This window comes from Enhydra lutris, unplaced genomic scaffold, assembly GCF_002288905.1.
Source record: "Enhydra lutris kenyoni isolate GAN:26980312 unplaced genomic scaffold, ASM228890v2 scaffoldscaffold9, whole genome shotgun sequence".
Lineage (NCBI taxonomy): Eukaryota > Metazoa > Chordata > Mammalia > Carnivora > Mustelidae > Enhydra > Enhydra lutris.
The window spans coordinates 15,113,338-15,139,470 of NW_019154093.1; the positions used below are offsets into that span (position 1 = coordinate 15,113,338).

At 37.3% G+C, this 26,133-nt stretch overlaps 1 protein-coding gene across 1 annotated transcript in view; it reads right to left on the minus strand.

The window, feature by feature from the left end:
• The window catches only part of LOC111143185 (zinc finger SWIM-type containing 5), a 218,741-nt gene that overhangs the window by 5,335 nt on the left and 187,273 nt on the right, over window positions 1-26,133 (minus strand). Inside the window, exons 6-11 of the mRNA XM_022496715.1 lie at window positions 24,521-24,697; window positions 21,045-21,191; window positions 20,463-20,600; window positions 18,759-19,019; window positions 18,412-18,547; window positions 17,246-17,403 (exon numbers count right to left, since the gene is read on the minus strand). Of these exons, the coding sequence (XP_022352423.1) occupies window positions 17,246-17,403; window positions 18,412-18,547; window positions 18,759-19,019; window positions 20,463-20,600; window positions 21,045-21,191; window positions 24,521-24,697 (1,017 nt within the window). The remainder of the gene's footprint in view (window positions 1-17,245; window positions 17,404-18,411; window positions 18,548-18,758; window positions 19,020-20,462; window positions 20,601-21,044; window positions 21,192-24,520; window positions 24,698-26,133) is intronic.

The following is a 26,133-nucleotide window of genomic DNA, read 5'->3' on the forward strand; positions in this document are numbered from 1 at the left end:
CTATGTATGTTTTATCCCTTTCTTGTCTTACTGCATTTGCTAGTGCTTCTAGTAAAACGCTGAATGGGAGTGGGTGAGAAGGAACATTCTTACCCTATTCCTGATTTTCAGGGGAAAGTATTTAGTTTCTCTTGAGTAAGTGTGATGATAGCTATAGGTTCTTTGTAGATATTCTTTATAAAGTTGAGTTGGTTCTTTTCTATTCCTGGTTGCTAAGTTGTTGTTGTTATCATGAATAGGTGTTGGATTTTTGCCAAATATTTTTCTTGTATATATTAATAAAATTATATAATCTTTCTTCTTTAGTCTGATGATGTGATGAGTTACATTAATTGGTTTTCCAGTGCTGAAACAGCCTTATATATCTGGAATAAATCCTACTTTGTCATGGTTTATAATTTTTTTTTATACTTTGTTGGATTCAATTTGCTATTATTTTGTTGAGATAAGGTCATTCATTAGTGATGTCAGTTTGCAGTTTTCCTCTATTGTCTTTATCTGGTTTTGGTATTAGAGTAATGCTGGCATCATAAGATGAGGTAGAAGGTGTTCTGCTTCTTTTTTCTAGAACAGATTTTAGAGAATTTGCCTCATTTATTCCTTAAATATTTGATATAACTCACCAGTGAAGTCATTGAGGCCAAGTGCTTTCTGTCTGAGAGATTACAGATGCAAATATTTTAACAGATGTATGCCTATTCAGATTTTTTTATTTCTCCAGATATAAGTTTTGGTAGATTGTGTTTTTCAAGGAATTGGTCCATTCATTATTGAAGATATCAAATTTGTGTTAATACAGTTGTTTGTAATTTTCTTTGTTATCCTTTTAATGTTTAATATCATTTATGATATTAGTAAGTTATGTGTTCTCTTTTCTTCATTAGCCTGGCTAGAGAATTATCAATTTTAGTGATATTTTCAAAGAGGTACTTTATGCTTTGAGTTTTCTGCATTTTCTTCCAATTTTCAATTTCATTGATTTTTTTCTCTAATTTTTATTATTTCTTCTGCTAGCTTTAAGTTTATATTGCTCTTCTTTCTTTAGTTTTCTAACATGGAAGCTTAGATTATTGATTTTTATTTCTCCCCAACTTTATTGAGATATAATTGACATAGAACATTGTGTAAGTTTAAGGCATACAGTGTGACTTGATATACATACTGCAGATTATCACAATAAGGTTAAGTAACACATTCATCACCTCACTTCATTACCTTTGTGTGTGCGTGTGTGTGATAAGAACATTTAAGATCTATTCTCTTAGCAGATTTTAAGTATACAAAACAGTATTGTTAACTACAGTCACCATGTCTTACAGTAGATTCCAAGAACTTATTTAATTTCTCCCAACCCTCAGGCCCTGGCAACAACCAATCAACCCTCTGTTTCCATGAGTTTGGCATTTTTAGATTCACATATAAGTGAGATCATGCCATATTTGTCTTTTTTGGATATATGTATCTGTATCTATAAAACTAAACACAATGCCCTTAAGGCTCACCTATGTTATTGTAAGTGGCTGGATTTTCTTTTTTTTTTTTTTTTTAAAGATTTTATTTATTTATTTGACAGACAGAGAGAGATCACAGTAGGCAGAGAGGCAGGCAGAGAGAGAGAGAAGGAAGCAGGCTCCCCGCTGAGCAGAGAGCCCGATGCGGGGCTCGATCCCAGGACCCCGGGATCACGACCTGAGCCGAAGGCAGAGGCCTAACCCACTGAGCCACCCAGGCGCCCCTGGATTTTCTTTTTTTATGGCTTAATAATATTCCTGTGTATGTGTGTGCGTGTGCGCTATATCTATTTATCTGTTGTTGGACATGTAGGTTGTTTCCAAATCTTGGATATTGTGAATAATGCTGCAATGCAATAAATACAGGGGTGCAGATAAGTCTTTGAGATAGTGATTTCATTTCCTTTGGGTATATACTCAGAAGTGGGATTGCTGGACCATATATGGTAGTTCTACCTTATATTTTTGAGGAAGCTCCATACTGTTCTCCAAAGTAGCTATAACAATGTGCATTTCTACCAACACTTCATTAGGGTTCATTTTTCCTCCATATCCTTGCCAGCACTAGTTATTTCTTGTTTTTTTAAATAATAACCATTCTAAGAGGGGTGAGGTGATAGATTAATTATAAATTTTCTTTCTTTTGTAACCTATGGATTTAATGCTATAAATTCCCCTTCAAGCACTGTTTTTGCTGCATCCCCTACATTAAAAAAAATATTTTATTTATTTGAGAGAGAGACAATGAGAGAGAGCATGAGGGAGGAGAAGGACAGAGGGAGAAGCAGACTCCCCATGGAGCTGGGAGCCCGATGCGGTCCTCGATTCTGGGACTTCAGGATCATGACCTGAGCTGAAGGCAGTTGCTTAACCAACTGAGCCACCCAGGAGCCCCATCCCCTACATTTTGATCATTTGTATTTTAATTTTCATTTAGTTCAAAATATTAAGAAATTTCCCAAGATTTCTTCTTTGACCTATGTGCAATTTAGAAGTATGTTGTTTGAGCTCCATGTACTTTGGAATTTTCCAGTCATTTCTTTTTATTATAATGTTAGTCACCATACAGTACATCATTAGTTTTTGATGTAATTAGTGTTTCATGAATCATTGTTTGCATAAAACACCCAGTGCTCCACGCAATACGTGCCCTCACGGGCTAACCCATCCCCCCACCCCACTCCCCTCTAAGACCCTCAGACTGTTTCCTGGAAAAAATCCAGTTATCTTTCTGTTATTGATTTCTAGTTTAATTCCACTGTGGGCTGAGAGTGTACTTTGTATGATTTCTTTTAAATTACTTAGGTGTGTTTTATGGTCCAGAATGTGGTCTGTCTTGGTGAGTGTTCCATGTGAGTTTGAGAAGAATGTGTATTCTGTTCTTTGATGAAGTATACTATAAATGTTAATTGGACCCAGTTCATTAATATTGCAATTTAGTTCAAGTATATCCTGATTTTCTACCTGCTAGATTTATCAATTATTGATAGAAGAATGTTGAATTCTCCAACTATAATAGTGAATTTGTCTATTCCTCTTGGCTATATCAATTTTTGTTTCACATATTTTGGTGTTCCGTTGTTAAATGCATACTCATTAAGGATTATTTTGTCTTCTTGGAATAACCCTCTTTATCCCTGTAATTTTCCATGTTTTAAAGTCTGTTTTGTGTGAAATTTATACATATACTCCAGCTTTCTTTTGATTTGTGTTAGCATGGTATACCTTTCTCCACATTTTGTTGTTGTTGAAGAAATTGTGCTTAAGAAATATTTAATTTAAGAAATATTTTTAAAGGTGAAAATAACAAACTGGCATGCTTTCTTGGGAGAGTATCTTTTCCAGACTCCTCCTGCTTTCAGTGTGGCTAGTCTGGCAGTGAGACTATAGGGTGTGGAAAGTGAGGGCCAGAGTGTTGATACTCTGTTGGTTTAAAGCCCTGGCCTCTATTTTTTCTTTTCTTTTCTTTTCTTTCTTTTTTTTTTTTTTTTAAGAGAGAGAGCACAGAAGTAGGCGGACGGGGAGAGGAAAAAAATCTCCAGTAAGTTCCATGCTCAGCACAGAGCCTGATGAAGGGCTTGATCCCATGACACTGAGATCCTTACTGGAGCCAAAATCAAGAGACAGATGCTTAACTGACTGAGGCATCCAGGCATCTGTGGCCTTTGTTTTTAGTAAAAAATATTTGAAAGGTAAAGCATATAAGCTCAGTCATAGAGAAATTAAATATCTTCCTAAAGGTACTGAGATAAAAATGAAGCCCAGGGATGTTCACTGTTTGTACTTTTGTTTGAGTCTTTTTGCTTGTTCTAGCACTCTTTCTTAGGGAGTGCTGATTCATTTATCTATCTATCTAGCTATCTAATTTGTGGTTAATATATATAATCAAACTTGCCATTTTAACCATTTTTAAGTGTACAACTGAATGGTGCTCATCACATTCAAAATGTTGTGTAAATATTACCACTATTTGTAAAATTTTTAATTTTTTTTTTTGGACACATACAGAGAGAGAGAGAGAGAGAGATCACAAGTAGGCAGAGAGGCAGGCAGAGAGAAAGGGGGAAGCAGGCTCTCTGCCAAGCAGAGAGCCTGATGCGGGACTCGATCCCAAGACCCTGAGATCATGACTTGAGCCGAAGGCAGAGGCTTAACCCACTGAGCCACCAGGCGCCCCTGTAAAATTTTTTAATCACCCCAAACAGAAGCCCCTGGTAAAACTCTAATCTACTTTCTGTCTTTTTTAATTTGCCTGTTTTAGCTATTTTCATATAATCATATATTTAAAAATTTTGTATCTGGATTATTTCACTTAGCATGTCTTCAGAGATCCCCCACGTTGTAGAATGTTATCAGAATGTCATTTCTTTTCATGATTTAATATTCCATTGTATGTATATACCACATTTTACTTATCTGTTTGTAAGCTGACAGACACTTGGGTTGTTTCCAATTTTTTGGCTGTTACGAATAATGTTGCAATGAACACTGATGTGTAAATATCTGTTTGAGTCCCTCTTTTTCATTCTTTTGGGTATATACCTAGAAGTGGAATAACTGGGTTATATGGTAATTCTATCTAAAATTTTCAGGAACATGTATGCCTGGCTGGCTTGGTCACTGGAACCTGTGACTCCTGCTCTTGGGGTCATGAGTTCAGGCCCCACACTGGGTGAAGAGCTTACATTAAAGAAAAAAAAAATTAGAGGCACCTGGGTGGCTCAGTTGGTTAAGCATCTGCCTTCGACGCAGGTCGTGATCTCAGGGTTCTGGGATTGATGCCCGCATTGGGCTCCCTGTTTGTGGGAAGACTGTTTTCCCTCTCTCCCTCCCAACTGCCCCCCCCCCCCCCATTCAATGCTCTCTTGTTCTCTCAAATAAATAAATAAAATCTTCAAAAAAAAAAAGGTAAAATTTTCAGGAACAAACTATTTTCCACAACAGCTGTACCACTTTACATTCCCACTGGCAATGTACAACAATTCAATTTCTCCACATCCTTGCCAACACATCATTATTTTTTTTATAAAAGCCATCCTAGTGGGCATGAAGTAGTATCTCACTGTGGTATTAATTTGCATTTCCTTAATGACTAATGATGTTGAGTACCTTTTCATTTGTTTATTACTTATATATCTCCTTTGGAGAAATATTTCTTCAAATCTTTTGCCCATTTAAAAATGGGTTGTCTTTCTTTTGTTGAGTTGTAGTTCTTTATAGATTTATATATTAAGCCCTTATCAGGTATATGATTTACAAATATTTTCTTCCATCCTGTAAGTTGCCTTTTTACTTTCTTGACAATATTCATTAAAAGCTTTTAATTTTTTTTCAATATTTTACTTTTAAGTCACCTCTACATACAAGGTGGGGCTTGAACTTATAACCCTGAGATCGAGTCACATGCTCCACCAATCAAGGCAGTCAGACACCCCCAAAAGCTTTTAATTTTGATGAGGTAGAACTTATTTTTTTCCTTTGCTGTTCATCCTTTGGTGTCATATTTAAGAATTCACTGACAAGTCTGAGGTCATAAAGATTTATCCCTATATTTTCTTCTATGAAGTTTATGGCTTTAGCTCTTTTACTTAGGTCCTTCCCTTTACTTTTAGTCTGTGTCTTTATATATTGTGTGTGTGTGTGTATTTAAGTTTTTTATTTATTTGACAGAGAGAGAGATCACAAGTAGGCAGAGAGGCAGGTAGAGAGAGAGGAGGAAGCAGGCTCCCCGCTGAGCAAAGAGCCCGATGCGGGACTCTGATCCCAGGACCCTGGGATCAAGACCTGAGCCGAAGGCAGAGGCCTTAACCCATTGAGCCACCCAGGCACCTGTGTCTTTATATTTAAACCGGTTTCTTGTAGACAACATATAATTAGGCCTTTGGTTTTTTGTTTTTGTTTTAAATTTGCTCTGTCAGTTTCTATTAAAGATTTTTATATTTTTTTAATATTTATCCATGGGGAAAGGTAGGGACAGAGAGAAAGGGAGAGAACTCTCAAGCAGGCTCCCTGCTGAGCATGGAGCCTGACTCAGGGCTGGATCCTAGCACACTTGAGATCATGACGCAAGTGGAAATCAAGAGTTGGATGCTCAACTGACTAAGCCACCCAGGAGCTCCAATCTCTATATTTTATTTATTTATAAAAAGATTTTATTTATTTATTTGACAGAGAGAGAGATCACAAGTAGGCAGAGAAGCAGGGGGAGAGGGGGGAAGCAGGCCCCCCACCGAGTAGAGAGCCCAATGCAGGGCTCGATCCCAGGACCCTGGAAATGATCATGACCTGAGCCGAAAGCAGAGGCCTAACCCACTCAGCCACCCAGGCTCCACTCCAGTCTCTATCTTTTAATTGGCATATTTAGACCATAACATTTAAAGTGATTACTGATATAGTTGGAATAATATCTACCATATTTATTAACTATTTTCTATTCATACTTGTTCTTCATTTTTGTTTTTTTTTTTAAGATCTTATTTATTTATTCGACAGAGAGATAGAGAGAGAGCACAAGTAGGCAGAGTGGAAGGTGGGAGAGGGAGAAGCAGGCTTCCCACTGAGTGGGGAGCCCAATACAGGGCTCGATCCCAGGACGCTGAGATCATGACCTGAGCCAAGGCAGCCACTTTAACCAACCAAGCCACCCAGGTGCCCCCCTCCTTTTAAAAATCTCCTCCCTTTTTGGCCATCTCTGGCTTACATTGATCTCTTTTTATTTAATTTTCTCTCTTATCAATTATACTTCTCTCAAAAATTCTTTTAGCATTTGCCCTAGAGTTGCAGTATACATTTACAATGAATCTAAGTTCATTTTTAAATAACTATAACAGTTCATAAGATGCCTTATAATACTATTCTCAATTTTTTCCTTTCCTTCTGTAATATCATTGCTGTCATTCATTTCACTTGTCTTTAGGCTATAATTACCCAATATATTGCTACTATTATTTAAAATTCCTTAAAAGTTTGTTTGTTTGTTTGTTTTTTAAAGGGAGGAAGAGAGAGAGAATATCTTAAGCAGGTTCCACGTCCATCATGGAGCCAGATGCAACACTCGATCTCACAACCTTGAGATCATGACCCAAGCTGAAATCAAGAGTTGGATGCTTAACTGACTGAGCCAACCATGCGCCCCTAAGATTTTATTTTTATGTAATCTCTACACCCAACATAGGGCTCAAACTTACACACCCGAGATCAAGAGTCACATGTTGTATCGACTGAGCCAGCCAGGTGCCCCTGCTATTATTATTTTACTTTAAACAAGCAGTTATCTATTAGTTTAAGTAGGAATTTTAAAAAACCCCAAAGGTTTTATTTTACCTTCATTTGTCTTTTTTTTTTTTTTAAGATTTTATTTATTTATTTGAAACAGAGAGAGAGAGATCAGAAGTATGCAGAGAGGCAGGCATAGAGAGAGAGGAGAAAGCAGGCTCCCCGCTGAGCAGAGAGCCCGATGCGGGCCTCGATCCCAGGACCCTGAGATCATGACCTGAGCCGAAGGCAGAGGCTTAACCCACTGAGCCACCCAGGCGCCCTCATTTGTCTCTTTTCTAACATTCTTCCTTCCTTTATGTAGATCTGAGTTTTACATCTGTATTATTTTCCTTTTTTCTGAAGGACTTCTTTATTTTTTATGAGTTTTTTTTTTTTAAGATTTTATTTATTTATTTGATAGACAGAGATCACAAGTAGTCAGAGAAGCAGGCAGAGAGAGAAAGGAGGAAGCAGGTTCCCCGCCGAACAGAGAGCCCAATGCAGGGCTCGATCCCAGGACCCTGAGACCATGACCTGAGCCAAAGGCAGAGGCTTTAACCCACTGAGCCACCCAGGCACCCCTCTCTGAAGGACTTCTTGCAAAGAAGGTCTATCAGCAATAAACTTCTCAGTTTTTGTCTGAGAAAGTCTTTATTTCTCCTTTACTTCTGGAGGATAATTTATTTGGATACCAAATTCTGGGTTGGTGGTTTTTTGTTTTTGTTTTTTTTTCTTTCAACACCTTACATATTTCACTTCATTCTCTTCTTGCTTGCGTGGTTTGTGAAGTGATATAATTCTTATCCTTGTTTCTCTATAGGTAAGGTAGTTTTGTTCTCTGGCTTCTTTCAAGATTTCTTGGTCTTTGGTTTTCTGCAGTTTGAGTATGATATGTTTAGGAGAAAATATTTTGGTGTTCATACTTGGTTTTCTCTGAGCTTCCTGGATATGTGTTCTGGTGTCTGTCACTAACTGGAAAATTCTGAGCCATTATTACTTCAAATATTTCTTTTGCTCCTTTCGTTCTTCTCCTAGTATTCCCATTATGTATATGTTGGGTATCTTTCTAATTGTCCTACAGTTCTCAGATATTCTATTCTTAGGTACCCCATCCCACCATTTAAAAAAAATCTTTGCATTTTGATTTAAACAGTTTCTATTGATATTTATAATTTATGAATTTAGAAATATTCACATGGTTCAATGTTGAAATGACACAAAAGGTAAATAATTAAAAGTTCTTTCTTCCCCTCACCCCTGATGCTCATTCACCCACTTCTAACCCTATGCAGCCAATATTATGAGTTCTTGAATTACCTTCCAGAATACTCTACAGATAATAAGGAAATACATTATCTAGTTCCTCTCCTTAAAAACAAACAAACAAAAAACCCCACAAATGGTAGCCTAGTATACAAAGATTTGCATGTTTTTTCCCCCCACATATCAACATATCTTGGAGATTCTTCCACATCAGTATATAAAGATCTTCTTTTCTATTAAATGGCTGCATAATATTCCATTTATGGGTGTACAGATTCACAACTCCTTATTCAAAACTCTTTGAATGTGTTTTGGAATTCAGAATTTTTTTTATAGAAAGATAATTTATGTATACATTATACATAATTTTTGCAGTGGGCTTGGGGCAAGATCCCATAATTAAACACACTGTGAATGAATAAATATTCACACTATTTGGGATGAAGAGCAAAATAAGTATTGTTATTTATCAATAACAGCTTTAAACTGAGAAATGAAATGGTGTGATATAGACCATAAATACTTGGTATTCTTTATTTCTAAGAAAACATTCAATAAAACCTAAAACCTAAAACCAAACTAAATATTTCTACATACACATGCCTAAATATTTGCTACATTTGGTTTCTCGAGGATCTTGGACAAAAGGTTTCATCAGGTTTGTTATTACTGTCACCAAAGATTAGAATTAGGTATTTAATGATGGGCCAGGAATGGGGTTCTTTAATGATAAAGCAATACCACACTACAATAGATGACCTTTAAAAATGTGTAGTTCTAGGGTAATATATCTCATTAATATGGTTTTCTAGATAAGCAGTCTGCTTAATTAAATAAGCAGATTTAAGATCTTCACTGCTAAATATGTATTATTCAAGGCTAAGTAAATGCTCATACATTTCCCCTGTATTACCTATGGAGATTTTTTTCCATCTGTTATATCTCACCATTGTCATCAATACTAGTCTCATGCTTCTTTGGGTTAACACCATTTTAGCAATTTTTCTATCTTGCAAGAAATGTACAATAGGCACATACTTTATTCAGTATTTTTTTGATATCAGATTGCTCTATCTCAGTGCTTCTACAACCTTAGTGAACATAAAAGTCATCTTGAGAATTTGTTTAAATATAGATTCTTGGGCTTCACCCACAGAGATTCTAATTCAGTAGGTCTGGGAATTCACATTTCTAACAAGCTTCCAGTTGTTATCAATGCCGTTTGTCCACTGACTACATTTCCAGTAGCAAAGTTCTGACGTATTTAGACTTCTAGTCAATAAAATTTTAGTGTCTACTTTTTTGTTGACTTCATGGTAGGTAGAAGCTTCTTCATCATAGATGTTCAGATATTTTATACTATGATGCTTCTGAAATTTCTACAGCCAATTCTGATCTTTTATACTCACCTTAAATATACTCAGTCCTTCATGACATAGTCTAGCTTTTTTCATGACCAAAACCCAATCGGGGGCATAGTCACACTGCTTCATTGTTGAATCTATGCAATCACGGTCATTTCAGCAGTCATTTTTTCCCCTCTGAAATCTGTTCTTCATTAGTTCTGGTCATTGTTGTCCTGGTAAAACTGCAACACTCTATTTTTTTCAAGTCATATGTTGTGTTAATTCCCACACCCTATTCTTTAGTAAGATGCCTCACAGACATACCTGATTAAGCTTCTACACTAACTCTATGTTCTGTGCTACTGAAAATGATGGATGCTTCCATTTCTTCTTATTCTTATCTTCAATTTTCCAGACATTTTTACAGGACAGTTAAACTCAAATGGACAAAATGACAACAACACAAAGAAGGCAACACATTACTGGTGAACAGCAAAGATATATATGACTAAGAGTGCTGAGGAACAACTAATGCCTAATGTCAGTGAAGGTGAGGTTTTGCTGTGAAACTTAAAAAAAGTTTGGATTTTCAAAATTTTTCAGATTTTGGAATTCCATGTAAGAGATTTTGGACATAATATACTTAATCAGCCTCCTATTGATGAATACTTAGAATATTTCAAATATTTCACAATTACAAACAATGCTGGACCAAATAACCTAGTGCAAACATCATTTCACATTTGGGTATAAATACATTTGTAAGATAAAATCCTAGAAATGAAATTGCTGGGTCAAAGGATATGTGCACTGTAATTTTCATAGATATGCCAAATTGCCCTCCACAAAGGATTACCAATCTATACTCCCAGTCCACACCTTTGCAAACACAATGTTTTATCAAAATGTTTTCTTTTATTTTGAAATAATTTCAAACTTACAGAAATGTTTCAAGAATAGTACAGAGAGATCTTTTCTTACCCTTGAAGCATTCAAAAGTAATGATACCCTATCACTCCTGAATAGTCTACACTTCTGGCAAGCAAGGAAACTCTTCTACATACCCACAATACAACCATCAAAATAAAGAAATTAATATTGATATATTACTACCATCTACCACAGATCCTATTCAAGTTTCACCAATTGTTCCCATAATGTACTTTATAGCAAACAGATTTCAAACAAGATCATACGTTGTATTTAATTTTTCCTAACTCTTTAGTCTTTGTCATTTTGGAAAAATTCTTCAGTCTTCCCTTGACATTCATGACCTTGACACTTTGCAGATTAAACTAGTTATTTTGTAAGTATGCCTTTCAATCTGGGTATGTCTGATGTTTCCTGAAGTTCTTATAGCTTCCTAACTGGTGATATATAATTTGGACTTGACCCATTTCTGATGGTCTTAACTGTGATCATTTGATTAAAGTGATGTCTGCCAACTTTCTCTACTGTAAAGTTACACATTATCCCTTTGTGATTGACAAGTATTTTGTGGAAACATACTTTGAGATAATGTAAATATCCTTAATCAAATGTTCACCCACTAGTTTTAGCATCCATTGATGTTTCTAGGCTGAACTAAGTATTATATATAAATACAGTCTCTCCCCCCCCAAATGCTATATTCTCATTTCATCATTCTTTCCACAATCATCAGCTGGCATTCTACTCTATTCATTTATTTGCTCAAACCAGTATAAAACTCATGGATAAAACTATTTTATTCAATGAGTTATAATAAGTTGCCATCATTACTTAACTATGCATTTATTTATAGCTTTATTGAGGTATAACTGACATATAATCATCACATATTTTAAAATGTAAAACTTGATAAATTTTGACATATGTATACCCCCAAGAAACTATCACTATAGTCAAGATAATGAACATACACATCACCCCCAAAGTTTCCTTGTCACCTCTGGTGATCCCTTCTTCCCTTCCAACATAGCTTGCCCCAGCTCCCATTCCTGTGAGACTGCTGATCTTCTTTCTGTCACTATAGTGTGTATTTTCTAGAATTTTATATAAATGGAATAAAACAATATGTAGTTTTTACTTTGGTCTAGCTCCTTTCACTTAGCAATAATTATTTTGAGATTCACCCATGTTGTAGTGTGTATCAACTGTTTATTCCTTTTCATTACTGAGTAGTATTCCACCGTATGGTTATATCACAGTTTATCTGTTCACCTATGGATGTATATTTGGATTGCTTCCAGTTATTGGTTATTAAAAAGAAAGCTGCCATGAACATTCATATTAAATAATTTGTACAGATACATACTTTCCTTTCTTTGGGTAATATCTAGGAATGCAATGGCTGGACTGTATGTGTAAGGGTCCATTTAACTTTTAGGAAATTATGAAATGGTTTCTCAAAGTGGTTTTGCCACTTAAGTTCCTGCATGTTAGTATATGAAAGCTCCACTTGCTCCACATCCTTGCTAGTTCCTTGCTATAGGTTTTTGTTTTTTGTTTTTATTTAGCCATTTTCTTATTGTGATTCTGTTGCATTTCCCTAAGAACTAACAATATTGAACATTTTTTCATGTGTTTATTTTCCATCAGAATATCTTCTTTGGTAGAGTATCTCTTCATATCTTTGCTCATTTAAAAACTGGGTTATTCATTTTCTTATTACTGAGTTTTGAGAATTCTTTACATATTCTGGAGGCAAGTCCTTTATGAGATACATGATTTGCAAATACTTCTCCCGTCTGTGGCTTGTCGTTTCTTTCTCAATAGAGACTTCATAAAGCAAAAGTTCTTAATTTTGGTTAAGTCCAATTTATCAATTTTTTCTTTTATGGATTGTACTTTTAGTGTTTTATCTCCAAAATCTTTGCTTACCAAAAAATGAAAATGATTTTCCTAATGTTTTCTTCTAAAAGTTTTATAGTTTTAGTTTTTACATTTAGATCCTTGATCCATCATAAGTTAATTTTTGTATATGTTGTAATATCTGTTGAAAAGACCATCATTTTTCTCAACAGAATTGGCTTTGCCCTTTATTGAAAAAACCTAACCACATATATATGAGTCTACTTTGGGACTATCCTTTTTCATTGATTTTTCAGTCTAGCTTAACACCAATAATCCTATTTTGAATACTACAGCTTTATAAGAAGTCTTGAAATCAGGTAGTGTTAGTCTTAATACTTTTTTCTTTTGAGAAGTTGTTTTTGGCTATTCTAGGTCCTCTGCATTTTCATACAAATTTTATAATCAGATAGCCAGTATCTATCCCAAAGGCTGTTAGGATTTTGACTGGAATTGCATTGAATCTATACATCAATTTGTAAAAAATCAACATTTAATAATATTGAGTCCTCTAATCCATTAAGTGTAGTATGTCTTTCCATTTACTTAGGTCTTCTTTCATTTCTCTCAGCAATATTTTATGATTTTCATTGTATAGGTTTTGGACATCTTTTGTCAAGTTTATTTTCAAGTATTTCATATTTTCTTTATACTATTTTAATAGTAATTTTTAAAATTTCAATTTCTGATTGTTCATTGCTGGCATATTGATTTCTATATATTGATCCTGTATCCTGTAACCTTGCTAAATTCATTATTAATTCTAATAGCTTCTTATAGATTTCATAGGATTTTTCTACATAGATGAGCATGTTATCTGAGAATAAAGACAGTTTTACTTCTTCCTTTTCTTTTTAAAAAATATTTTATTTTAAAGTAATGTCTACACCCAATGTGGGGCTTGAACCCACAGCCCTGAGATCAAGAAGAGCATGCTCCACCAACTGAGCCAGCCAGGCTCCCCTACTTCTTCCTTTCTAATCTGGGTATCTTTTATTATTATCTTTTATTGTCTTATTGTAATGGATAGAACCACCAGTTTGACATTGAATGAACATCTTTGCCTTGTTCCTGATGTTAGGAAGAAAGGATTCAATCATTTACCATTAAGTATAAGAGTAGTTGTATCTTAGATATCCTTTATCATGTTGAGGAAGTTTTTTCTTTTCCTAGTTTAAGAGTTTTTAATGTTCTTATTAGGGATTAAAGTTAGTTTTTTTAAAATGCTTTTTCTGTATTATTAAAATGATGAAATAACCCATGGGTTTTCTTTTTTACTCTATTAGTATGGTGAATCATAATGATTGATATTTGAATGTTAAACTAACCTTACATTCTTGAGATAAATCCTACTTTGTTGTGATGTTTTATCTTTTTAAAATATATTATTGGATCAATCTGTTAACATTTTTATTAAGAATTTTTATACATGGGGACGCCTGGGTGGCTCAGTGGGTTAAGCCTCTGCCTTCGGCTCAGGTCATGATCTCGGGGTCCTGGGATCGAGTCCCGCATCGGGCTCTCTGCTCAGCGGGGAGCCTGCTTCCCTCTCTCCCTCTGCCTGCCTCTCTGCCTACTTGTGATCTGTCTGTCAAATAAATAAATAAAATCTTTAAAAAAAAAAAAGAATTTTTATACCTGGGGTGCCTGGGTGGCTCAGTGGGTTAAAGCCTCTGCCTTCGGCTCAGGTCATGGTCTCAGGGTCCTGGGATCGAGCCCCACATCTGGCTCTCTACTCAGCGGGGAGCCTGCTTCCTCCTCTCTCCCTGCCTGCCTCTCTGACTACTTGTAATCTCTATCAAATAAATAAATAAAATCTTTTTTTTTTTTTAAAGATTTTATTTATTTATTTGACAGACAGAGATCACAAGTAGGCAGAGAGGCAGGCAGGGAGAGAGGAAGGGAAGCAGGCTCCCCGCTGAGCAGAGAGCCCGATGCGGGACTCGATCCTAGGACCCTGAGATCATGACCTGAGCCGAAGGCAGCGGCTTAACCCACTGAGCCACCCAGGCGCCCTAAATAAATAAAATCTTAAAAAAAAAAAAGAATTTTTATACCTATGCCCATAAGGATATTATTAGTCTGTAGTCTTCTTAGGATTTTTGACTGGTTTTGGTATCAGAGTAATGTTGGCTTCATAGATAGAGCTGGGAAATATTTCCTCCTCTTCAATTTTCTGGAAAAGTTTATATGGAATTGTTACGTCTTCCTTAAATAGTTGGTAGAAGTTACCAGTGAAGCCATCTAGGCCTGGATTTTTTTTGTGGAAAGGTTTTTAACTACAAATTCATTTCTTTTTGATGTTCAATTCTATTTATTATTTTTATTGTGATAAAATATATATAATATAAAATTCACCATTCTAACCATTAAGGGTACAATTCAATGACATTACATCCATTCACAATGTTGTACAACTACGGCCACTATGCATTTCCAGAACTTTGATCATCCCAAATAGAAACTATGTACTCATTAAATAATACCTAACTTCCCCAGGCTCTGTATTCTACTTTCTGTCTCTATGAATTTCTCCTCTGTTTTGCTTTCTGCCCCTTTGAATTTATGATATTAACTGTGGCCACTTTACTTAAGTGATGTCTACCAGGTTGCTCTATAGTAGACTTGTACTTTTTTCCTTTGTGATTGATTAAGTGCTTTGTAGAGAGATACTTTGGGACTACATAGATATCCCCTTCCTAATAAAATGCCCTCTAGTTTAGCAACCACTGATGTTTCCTTGCTGTGGCAGTTCTAGGTACCTCATATAAGCAGAATCATATAATATTTCTCCTTTTGTGTCTGTTTTATTTCACTTAGCATGTTTTCAAGGCTCATCCATGTTGTAGTATGTATCAGAATTCCATTCTTTTTTATTGCCAAATTAATATTCCATTGAATGCATAGATCACATTTTGTTTATCTGTACATCTGTTTATAGACGCATTTCCAACTTTTTGCTACTGTGATTAATGCTGCCATGAACACTGATGTACAAGTATCTGAGTCCAAGTTTTTGTTTCTTTTGGGTATATACCTAGCTTATCTTTATTCTTGAATGAGCTTTGGTAGTTTGTATATTTCAAGAAATTAGTCCACTTCATTTCTGTTGTTTAATTTATTGACATAAAATTGTTCACAATATTCCTTTATTATCATTTTTATGTATTTAGAATTTGTTGTGATGTCACCTTTCTCATTCTTGGGATTGGTGATTTTTTTGTCTTCTCTCTTTTTTTCTTGATCAGTCTGAATAGAGATTTCAATTTTACTCTTCTTTTCAAACAGTGTTTGGTTTCATTGATTTTTATCTGTTTTTTTTTCTATATTCTGTTTATTGATTTATGCTCTGATCTTTATTATTTCCTTTCCTTTGCTTTGAATTTCATTTGATCTTCTTTTTCTGGTTTCCGGTTAAGGTGGAAACAGAGATCACTGATTTGAAACATTTCTTCTTTTCCGATACAGCATTTAATGCTAAAAATTTCCTTCTAAGTAAAGCTTTAGCTATATTCCAAAAACTATGATATGCTTTTCTTTCATTTTCCTTCAGTGCTTGGAATCTGATACTCCATGCCATGCCACTGCCACCATCACCCCACATGGATGCCTATTAATAAGTTTATTGATTTTTGCCTATAAGATTGGTGAATAATGTTATCTCAGGGTAATTTTAATTTGCATTTCTCAAGGAATTCCAGGTATTTAATTGTTCAAAAGTTATTTGTATCTTCTTTTCTGTGAGCTGTCTGATCATATCCTTATACTGTCTGATCATATCCTTTGTTCAAGTTTTGTGTTGGTGTATTGATCATTTTCATATTAATTTATCTGTATCTTTTACCTTTTCCATAATGAACATATATTTTTTGGGCAATAAGACACAACCTGAAATTATTTTTTAATAAAAAGTATCTTAAAATATCCATAGTTTCCTAGTATCAGAAAAATATTTGCAACCCACACAAGCTAGTATTTCATTATAGCTTCTCAGGGGCTTGTTTTCATTTTTTTTTGTGGTGAAACCTACCTAGCTAACAGGGAGGTAGTATGTGAGTTTGAAAATGTGAGAGTCCACCTTAGCTGCCTATCTTCTGACAAGGAGCCCTGGAAATATCACAGGCTCTCATATCTATAGAGATTTATTAACTCTATCTTAGTCATGACTTCACTGGATCTTCCAATGGCCCTGGGGAGGCTGATAGGTTCACTGACAATGAATCCCATTTTATAGATTTTGAACCTGAGGCTTGCAAAGACGAAGTGACTACATCATATGGAAAGTTAGATTTAGAAGTTATCTGAAAGATGATTTCACTCTACATACTCAGCATCCCACAATTAGTAACAAAGGCAAAACTCTGCCTTGGACCTGGGTGCTCATTCTAATGACAGCAATCAAAGTGGGGATCCCTGTCACTCTAAGTAGTCAAGAATAGCCTTTCTTCTTTAGGAGACCACAGACCAAGCCCTTGATAGACCATGACTGGGCCAGCATAGTGGGGGTGCTGGAGCCTAAGTTCTATCTATGCTCACCTTTGGCAGCGGTCAACATGGTGGAGGCCAGTTCACATTGCTGTGATTCCAAGTGTCCAAGCGTGAACCAGCGAGGATAACGACTGGGCACCACAGACACCATATGGTGAGGGTGAGAAGTGTCGCCTGTAGAAGTTGAGTTTTCTAGAACAGGTAACCTAGAAGACCCAGGGAGAGTCATCAGCCACCATCCAGACCCTTTACATCCTGAGCCACCTTAGAGAAGTTTGTTCTTTGCTGGGGAAGAACTGTGCAGGAAAGGGTTAATTAAGAGCTTTAAAGATTGTTTCTCTGTTTGTTTTTTAATGTAGGCTCCATGCTCAGGATGGAGCCTAATGCAGGGCTTGGACTCATGACCCTGAGATCAAGATCTGAGCTGAGATCAAGAATTGGATACCTAACTGACTGAGGAACCTAGGCACCCTGAGCCTTAAGGGTTTTAAAACCTAGAATACTATACTGTATGTGAGGTGAATGTCTGGGTACTTGTAGAACTCAAGCTGAATACTTCTTACTGCAAATAGATTTGAAAGGCAGTTCGAAAGCCCCAAAATTATTTTTTAAAGTATAAGAAACATATGCTAAGGAATCCTCTGCAGTCTTTTTCTGGTTGAAGTGAAGAGCTCTCTCAGCCTTCTGATCTAACTAAAATTCTTCTGTACGATCTGCTGCATCCTAGAGGTCCATCCGCCTAAGGATCCTCTTCTAGTTTGAAAACGAGATCCCCATAGCTTATTGTTCTCAAGTTCTGGTATAGAAAGACTTATTTTTATTTCTTCTAGAAGCATCTGGTGACCTCTGCCTAGGAACCATGACTCATTTGAGCTACAGAAGGGCTCAAACCCATTCTCATGCTGCCTAATGGGCCCCAGAGACAAAGATACTCAGGTCTTGGGTGCTCCATATCTTCTAAAAACTTAGGGGCTTTCTCAGGTGACCCACCAGGAGTACAACCAGGGAGCCAAGTGGGTCACCAGCAAGTCATTCCAGACAGGAATCCTAGATAATAGGAATATGACTGAGCAATTTTAGGGTGTGCTTGGTCCAGTATTTTCAGGTCTAATAGAAGAGACAAAGAGGGAAAGAGAAGAAAGTGAGATAAAGAAAAAGAGCAGTGGAGATTTCTGCTTTGATGGAAGCAACTGGGCTGGGAAAGGGCTACCCACCTCATGGCACGTAACGCTAATTTATAGGACAGGTCTGGATCATGAGGCAGCAGAGCTGAGAACAAATACTTGGCAAAGGTATGCATGGGAACACTCTCTCGGTGAATGACTTCTCCTAGACCACTGAAGGGGCCTCCTGCAGGAAGAAGATAGGACAACCAGTTATTTATCTACATGCTTCTATTTGCCAATCTGGACTTGAGCTGTAGGATCCTGCACATGTTTGCTAGCCCTAGGAACCTGAACTATACTTTAATGTAAAAAATGATTCTGTATAGTGCTCTATTACAGAGGGGAACTCAGAGTTACAAGCCTAAGGTACTATGACAAAACCCTTCTCTACTTACCCTCCAGGAGTAAGATGCACTGTTTCTGCAGTGTTCGCACTAGCTCATCATCCAGCTGCAGCTCCTGAAGTCGACTCAGGAGCTGTTCCTCGTTACGGCACACCTTGTCCTGTGTGTAGAGGCCTTCAGGCATCACTCTCTGCTGACCCATCCCCATCAGAGCAACTTCCAGGGCCAATGACAGGTAGGACTCATGGCTGTTTGGGCAGCCTGTAGCCACAGGTACATGCTGGTACACAGGGGGCCTGCTTTCATTCATATCTGAGGGCAACATGGGACCAGATTCTTTAGGTCAGTTCTGTGGATTCTTTTGCTCCTCTCTCCCTCCCACTTTGGAATACAGTTAGGTCAGCAGATGCCACAGGGAAGCTGAGTCAAAACCCCAGAGCAGTAAGGAAAATATACTGAAAAAAGATTACACAGAGCCACAGAGATTCCCAACTCCTTCCCAATATGTGAACTGGCTAGACCAGTTGGGGAAGAAGTGGATCTTATATTAATCTTTTGCTAACACATTATGTAATACATGATTATCTGTTGGGTTTTTTTTTGTTTGTTTTGTTTTGTTTTGTTTTTTTGTCTGTCTATTTCACTAGAGTATGAGCACTTAAAGGGAAGAGACGGTATCTTATTTCCCTATGCATCTTCAGGGTCTGGTATGTGAAAGGAGCTAAGTGTATGTCCTTGGTGAATACATTTCAAGTGCAGTCTCAGGTTTTTGAGATGTAAGTGTCACTGTGCAGATGAAACAGACCAAAGATGATGATTTCTTTTCAGGTGATTAGAGGGAAGATAAGGGCAGCTCTAGCTCAGATTGGGGACACCCACTGTATCTCTACCCAGAGAGATCCAAATCCATCCATTTAAACTATTACTTTTGTAACACTTGCAATTTCTTTGTAATTATTACCTTCTGTGTTCCACCTCTGGGTTCAAAGTTTTAGAAAATGAGCACAGGTTTAAAGTCTTATAGGGGTTTAGAGTCTTGTTTCTTTTCTTTTCTCTTCACTCATCTGGTTAAATATTTATGGAAAACTATTAAATGAGTGGTATTGCACTAAGTGCTGGGATCACAAAGATAAGTAAGTCATAATTTCTACTTTCAAGGAACTGAAGTCTAGTAAGATACTCACTTGTAAACAAATTGTGCTGCAGTGGGCTAAACACTATAATAGATGGATGTATAAAATATAGTGATGGCATAAAATTCTGTCTCTAGTCCTTGCTACACCGAGACTACTAAGATTCTTCCCTTCTAGTTCTATTCCTACTGGTAAAATCAGAATATAACCATCATGAGGAAGAAAGTTCAAAGAAAACATGAGAGTATTATGCAATTATAAGGGTTATACACATTCTTTTTTTCGGAAGTTCTTTTCCACTTCAAGACTGCTCCAAGACTTGGCCTCTGACTCCTGAACACTATTGCTCTTCATATTCACTTTGGATTACACTTGTTAGGTATTCATGGTATGGAAGTGAGAGGAGCAAAGAAAAGCTGGCAAGGGGAAATAGAAGAATAGGATGGGGCCAGTCTACGGGGTGGGAAAGGAAGGTGGGAAAGAGATGAAGCCCAAGGAAACCTCTCAGGGCAGGTCCAATTTGGATAAGAGGACAAAGGCTGCAGGAAATGTAGACAGAGTCAGACAGGGAAGGGAGAGCTACCAAGGACAGTTCTAGCTCTTCTCAGGCTGACCCCTGTACCTGACACTTCCAGATAGCCATCATCATTCAGACGACAGGCCTCAGTCAAAGTGAGAAACAGGCAACCAATGGGATCCAGGGGGTGGCCCACCCAGCCTTCCAGGTTTGTGATGGTTGTGGTTCCTCTCTGTAACAGTTCTGGAAACAACAGATCCAAATTTCAGAAATTGATAGGGACACATTGCTCTCTGTCCCTGTCTGAGTCTTCTCATTAGCAACTTAAAAAAATCTTCCCCCGTTGTCTTGCCTTGGGCGGTCACAAGTTTATTAGCTATAAGGTCTTGAAGTCTGCATTTAGACTTCTTGCTCGCAGCACACATAACGTAAATATAGTTTTACAGTTTAAAGAGGGTCTTATACCAGATCTTACTGGGCCTTCCAAATGCCTGTGAGGGATGCAGACCAGCATTATTATTCCCATTTTGTAGATTAAAAAAACCCTGAGATTTATAGAGGTAAAGCGAGGTATTCCACACAGCAGGTAGAAATTCCCTAGCTCCTGCCAGTCCATGAAACTTACAGCCCCTGAAGATTCTCATCAGCCCCAGCCTGAGAAGTTAAGATGGCTCCTTATCACTATACCTTTCTTCTGATGCTTGTAGATTTCCAGCTGCCGTTGCTGCTGCAACCTCAGAGTATTGATAATGGCCACTGTGAGTCTGAGGGCCTCTTTTGGATAACCATGGGAGCGCAGAGCATCGACCCGAGCACAGGCTGTAGGCACATGCTCTACCAGATGAGAAGAAAATATTTTGGTTGGGTTAGATTTCCCAATGAGGAAGATTCATGTTTGACAAAGGGGGTTTGTGTTTTGCTCAGTTCCTAAAATTCAGCTGATATCTACTGTGTACCAAGACCCATGTTTTATCTTTTAAGAATACACAGTTGAATAAGTCACAGGCACTACCTTCAAAGAGCCACCATGTGGCCTCTGTAGAGTGGTATGGTGTAGAAAGGAACACACAACTAGGATAATAAAATGTAGTACCTCTTTGTGACCTTGTACTATGAGAACTCAGTGGAGGTAGCAGCTAACTGCCTAAAGAGAAAGGCCTCATTCATTTATTAATCCTACATTCCTGAGAACCTATTTTATGCCAGTTTGCTTGCCAGGCAAAGGAAGTACAAACGTAAATAAGAAATGGCCACTTGCCTCAAAGACCTCACAAATGATACATAAACAGATCATTATAAAACAGTTAAAAGTAAACAACATGATAAGTAATATATACAGAGAGAAAATAATATTTGAGCTGCACTTTGTAGAACTAGCAAGATTTTAATTAGGTAGACAAACAGGAAAAGGCATTTCCAGCAAAAAAGAACATAGAAGCAACAGCATATAAATAAAATATAAGAAGTATTCTATAAAGCATCTTTTGAGTATAACAAATAGTTCTGTGCAGAGTTAAGTTATGTCACCAGAGACTGCCTAGAAATGTAGAGTCTGGTATGCCATACTAAGGAGATTGGATTTAACTTAAAGATAATGGAGGGCCTCAAAAGCTTAAAAATGGGCAAGTGATTATAATGAGATTAATGGTTCATTGTGCGATTTTTTTTTTAATTTAAATAGGCTCCATGCCCAGTGTAGAGCTCAATGCAGAGCTCAAACTCATGACCCTGAGATCAAGACCTGAGCTGAGATCGAGAGTTAGACACAACCAACTGAGCAAAGCAGGTGCCCCCATTTTGTGATTTATTTTAAAGATAACATTAAAAGTCAGAAATAACTGCAGAAAATTTGAAAATACAGATAAGCAAAATATAAAATAAAAATCAGAGATAACCATTATTTCCAGTATTGTGTGTATGTATGCATTAAGTATGTGTGTGTATATATATTCTGATTGTGTATATATATACATGGAATGATATGATCATTATTTTTTATAAGATGTTATTTACCTATTTGTCAGAGAGAGAGAGCACAAGCAAGCAAAGGCAGAGAGAGAAGCAGGCTCCCCGCTGAGCAGAGAGCCTGATGCGGGCTCGATCCCAGGACTCTGGGATCATGACCTGAGCCGAAGGCAGCCGCTTAACCGACTGAGCCACCCAGGCATCCCTTATTATTTTTTTTAAAGATTTATTTATTTTAGAGAGAGAACATGAGCAGGGGGAGGGGCAGGCAGAAGGAGAGGGAGAGAGAGAGAAAGAGAGAGATGGAGAGAAGCAGACTCCCCTCCACGTTGGAAAGAGCCCAACGTGGGGCCCTATCTTATGACCTTGAGACTCTTAACAAACTGAGCCACCAGGTGCCCTCATGGGATAATACTATAATTATTATTTTGTAACTGGGTTTTTTCTCTGAATAATGTATTATAAAGTTTTTTTTATATCATTAAATATACTTCTATAACATTAAAAATGCGGATATACCATTCCTCTGAAAATATGGATATAATCCACTGAGTCAATCAGTCTCCTACTGTTGGACATTAAGATTATTTCCAATTTTTCTCATCTGTACATTATTTACGTCCATGCTCTAATAAAGCCCCTAGCTTTACACATATTCTTAGTTAATTATAGTTCAGGATAAATTCCTAGATGTAGAATTCCTGGGTCAAATGGTATGAATGTATTTTAACAGCTTTTGATAAGCATTATTGAAATACCCTTCAGACAGGGTATAAGCACTTATATTCCTACTAGAAGTAAATGAGAATAACTATCTCCATGTAACTTTTCCCACACCATAAACTAATTATCTTTACTTCAAAAATCTCTGACCATTTGACAATCAAAAAATGGTAATTCAGTGTTGTTGTTTTTTAAAGATTTTATTTATTTATTTGACACAGAAAGATCATAAGTAGGCAAAGAGGCAGGCAGAGAGAGAGGGAGGCCGACTCCCTGCTGAGCAGACAGCCTGATGTGGGGCTCGATCCCAGGGCTCTGAGATCATGACCTGAGCTGAAGACAGAGGCTTAACCCATTGACCCACCCAGGCGCCCCAATTCAGTGTTGTTTTGATTTTCACATTTTCACCTTTGTTTACTGATGAGGTGCATATGATTTCACACACTTGTTAGATTTATGTTTTGGACATGTTAGATCTGAGAAGAGGAAAGGTGACCAAAGGAGACTTCAGGTAGTGGCCCACAGTGAGTTTGGGCAAGGCTTTTAAGAGAGATAGGGACATATGCATATTCAGCAAGTTTTTTTTTTTTTTTTTTAAGATTTTGTTATATTTATTTGATACAGAGAGAGAGGCCACAAGAACACAAGCAGGGAGTGCAGAAGAGGGAGAAGCAGTCTCCTTACTGAGTAGGGAGCCTGATGCGGGGCTCAATCCTAGGACCCCAGGATCATGACCTGAACCGAAGACCAGACGCTTAACCAACTGAGTCACCAGGGTGTCCCTGCATATTCAGCAAGATCTTGAGAAAGACAAAGAAATGTAGTGAATGATGAAGGTAAGGAATTGGGAGAAGATATAAAAATGTATGTCATTGTTGTAAGACTCAGAAAATGAATATTTTCAAAAAGTGTCTGTTTTGGAAAGGGCATCCTGTGATAAAGCAAAGAAGAGATTGACATATAGCCAGAGGAATCTTTAAACCCACAATGGAACAGCTCTGTTCCTTTATAATGAAGGAAGGAAGGGAAGGTGGAGAGGAGGAAAGGAAGACAGCTTGGTGACAAATGCAGATAGTGCTCTAGCTACTAGCACAGGGTAATTTAAGTTTCAGAATTAGTGCCTTTTTGCAAAATATATTAATTTCAGAGTGGATTATAACATTGCTCTGCAACTGTTGACTAAGAGCCTATGAACTGATGTTTAATGGTTTTATGAGTACTCTTTGAGATTTATTAACTCCTTTCCCCTCCTAAAACTCAGGAAACAACACAAATTCCTCTGTTTGAGGTCATTATACTTCAGCTAAGTACACATGGAAGTAGCTGAGGCTTCACATAAATACCCCGAGTCCCTAGCTAAGGCCCAAAAGATCTGTCCAAATTGGAGTTGTGTTGCCAGCTCCAATGTAGTTCTGGCCTGGCACAAGGTAAGACTGAGCTCTGAAATTCTTAGAGGAGACGAGAGGTACACTTACCAAGCCACAGCGGCTGGCCTTGGGAATTAAACAGTAGTCTCTCACTTTCCTGCTGGCAGGCAGGAGCTGTATATATATCGCTGCTTATTATTCGCTGTAAGTGGCTGTCCTGCCAATGTAATTCACGGCCCTCGATGGCTCTAGTGAACACTGTTCGTCTTGGTCTGGATAAAGAGTCTGGGGAAAGAAAGACATGCAGCAGTTCAGTGACAGGTAATATGAAGCTCTAACGCTTCTGTCTTCTTCAGAGTGGGAGGATGAGAAGAGTAGTATGTGGTTCGTGAGAGCAGTCACTCTGCCATCTGTCTGGGTGCTTGTTGTGCTGCCTCTTTATCGGCTAGCCCTTAATGTGGCTGTGCCCTCTATGGCAAGATCCTTTCTACAGAGACCTATGGCTGCCTTTCCAGTCTACAGAAGACCAATTTCTCCTAGGACTGGGGGCCACATGAAAAAGAAGAGAGACAGTGGTGCTCAGCTGCTCAATTATGAGGATACCAACCGCTTCTCTAGAAGTCAGAGGAAGAGAGAAGCAGCTAGATAATTCCCCTGGCCAATCCATAACCTGTCTCATTTACAGCTGACCCTTATCAGACTAAAGACTTCATGTAATTTATATTAAAAGCTGAAAAAGGGCGCAAGTCCTATGTATTCTGGTCCCTTTATCACACTGATATCTATAGGCTTACAGTCTTGTTCTTGAATATGAAAAACTGATGCTGACAAAAGACTAATTAAATTAACATGGACTCTTACCATGCCATCTCTCTTCAGGAAAAAGTCTGCAAGGAAACCAAAACAGTTTAGACAAAATAGGCTCAACTTTTAAGGGTGGTATGGAGGAAGATCAAATGAAAGATATGTCATCATAAACTCTGGAGACAGAAGGCCTCATGGAAACTACATTTAAAGAAATTAAAAACTAACAAACAAACCAACCAACCAATCAACCATAAAGGATTATTTAATTTACTCTCTGCCAGATTAAGGACAAGTGGTCTGGGATCAAGTACTAAAATACTATACAGATGTTTCCAGAGATGCCCAAATGAGCTATACATCCACTGAGTCTGTGCACAAAAACTGGGAGGGAAAGCCAGAGGATTCAAAATGAACATGCAAGAAATGAAGAAATGAACATATTCATTCATTAGGCAAAAGTCCTTAGAATATGTTCATCTCTTCAGAATTTGATATATTCCATAGAGTGTGGGTTTAGGGGGTTAAATAAGAATAGCATGACAATATCTACTGAAATGTCTTCTCCCTCAAGTTGTCCCTCAGTAGAAGCACAATGTACCTCCTACTGGCTGCAGTCTAAACCCCTCTCTTGCTGAACTGAGATTCTACCTTGGGTCTTAGCCCACAGTAGGGATTAGGCTCCCAATATTCAACAAGTCCGTAAATAATGAGCACCTACTTGTTCTAGGTGCTGCGGATATATAAAGTCTCTGCCTTCATGGAACTTTACATGTAAATGGGCAGAGATAGTTCAATAAATATACAGTATATCAGATATATGAGATGGTTTTGAGTGCTTTAGAAAAGACTAAAGCAAAATTAGGGAGAAAGGCAAGCTGGTGTTGGGTGGTGGTTATTGTTTTATATAGAATGGT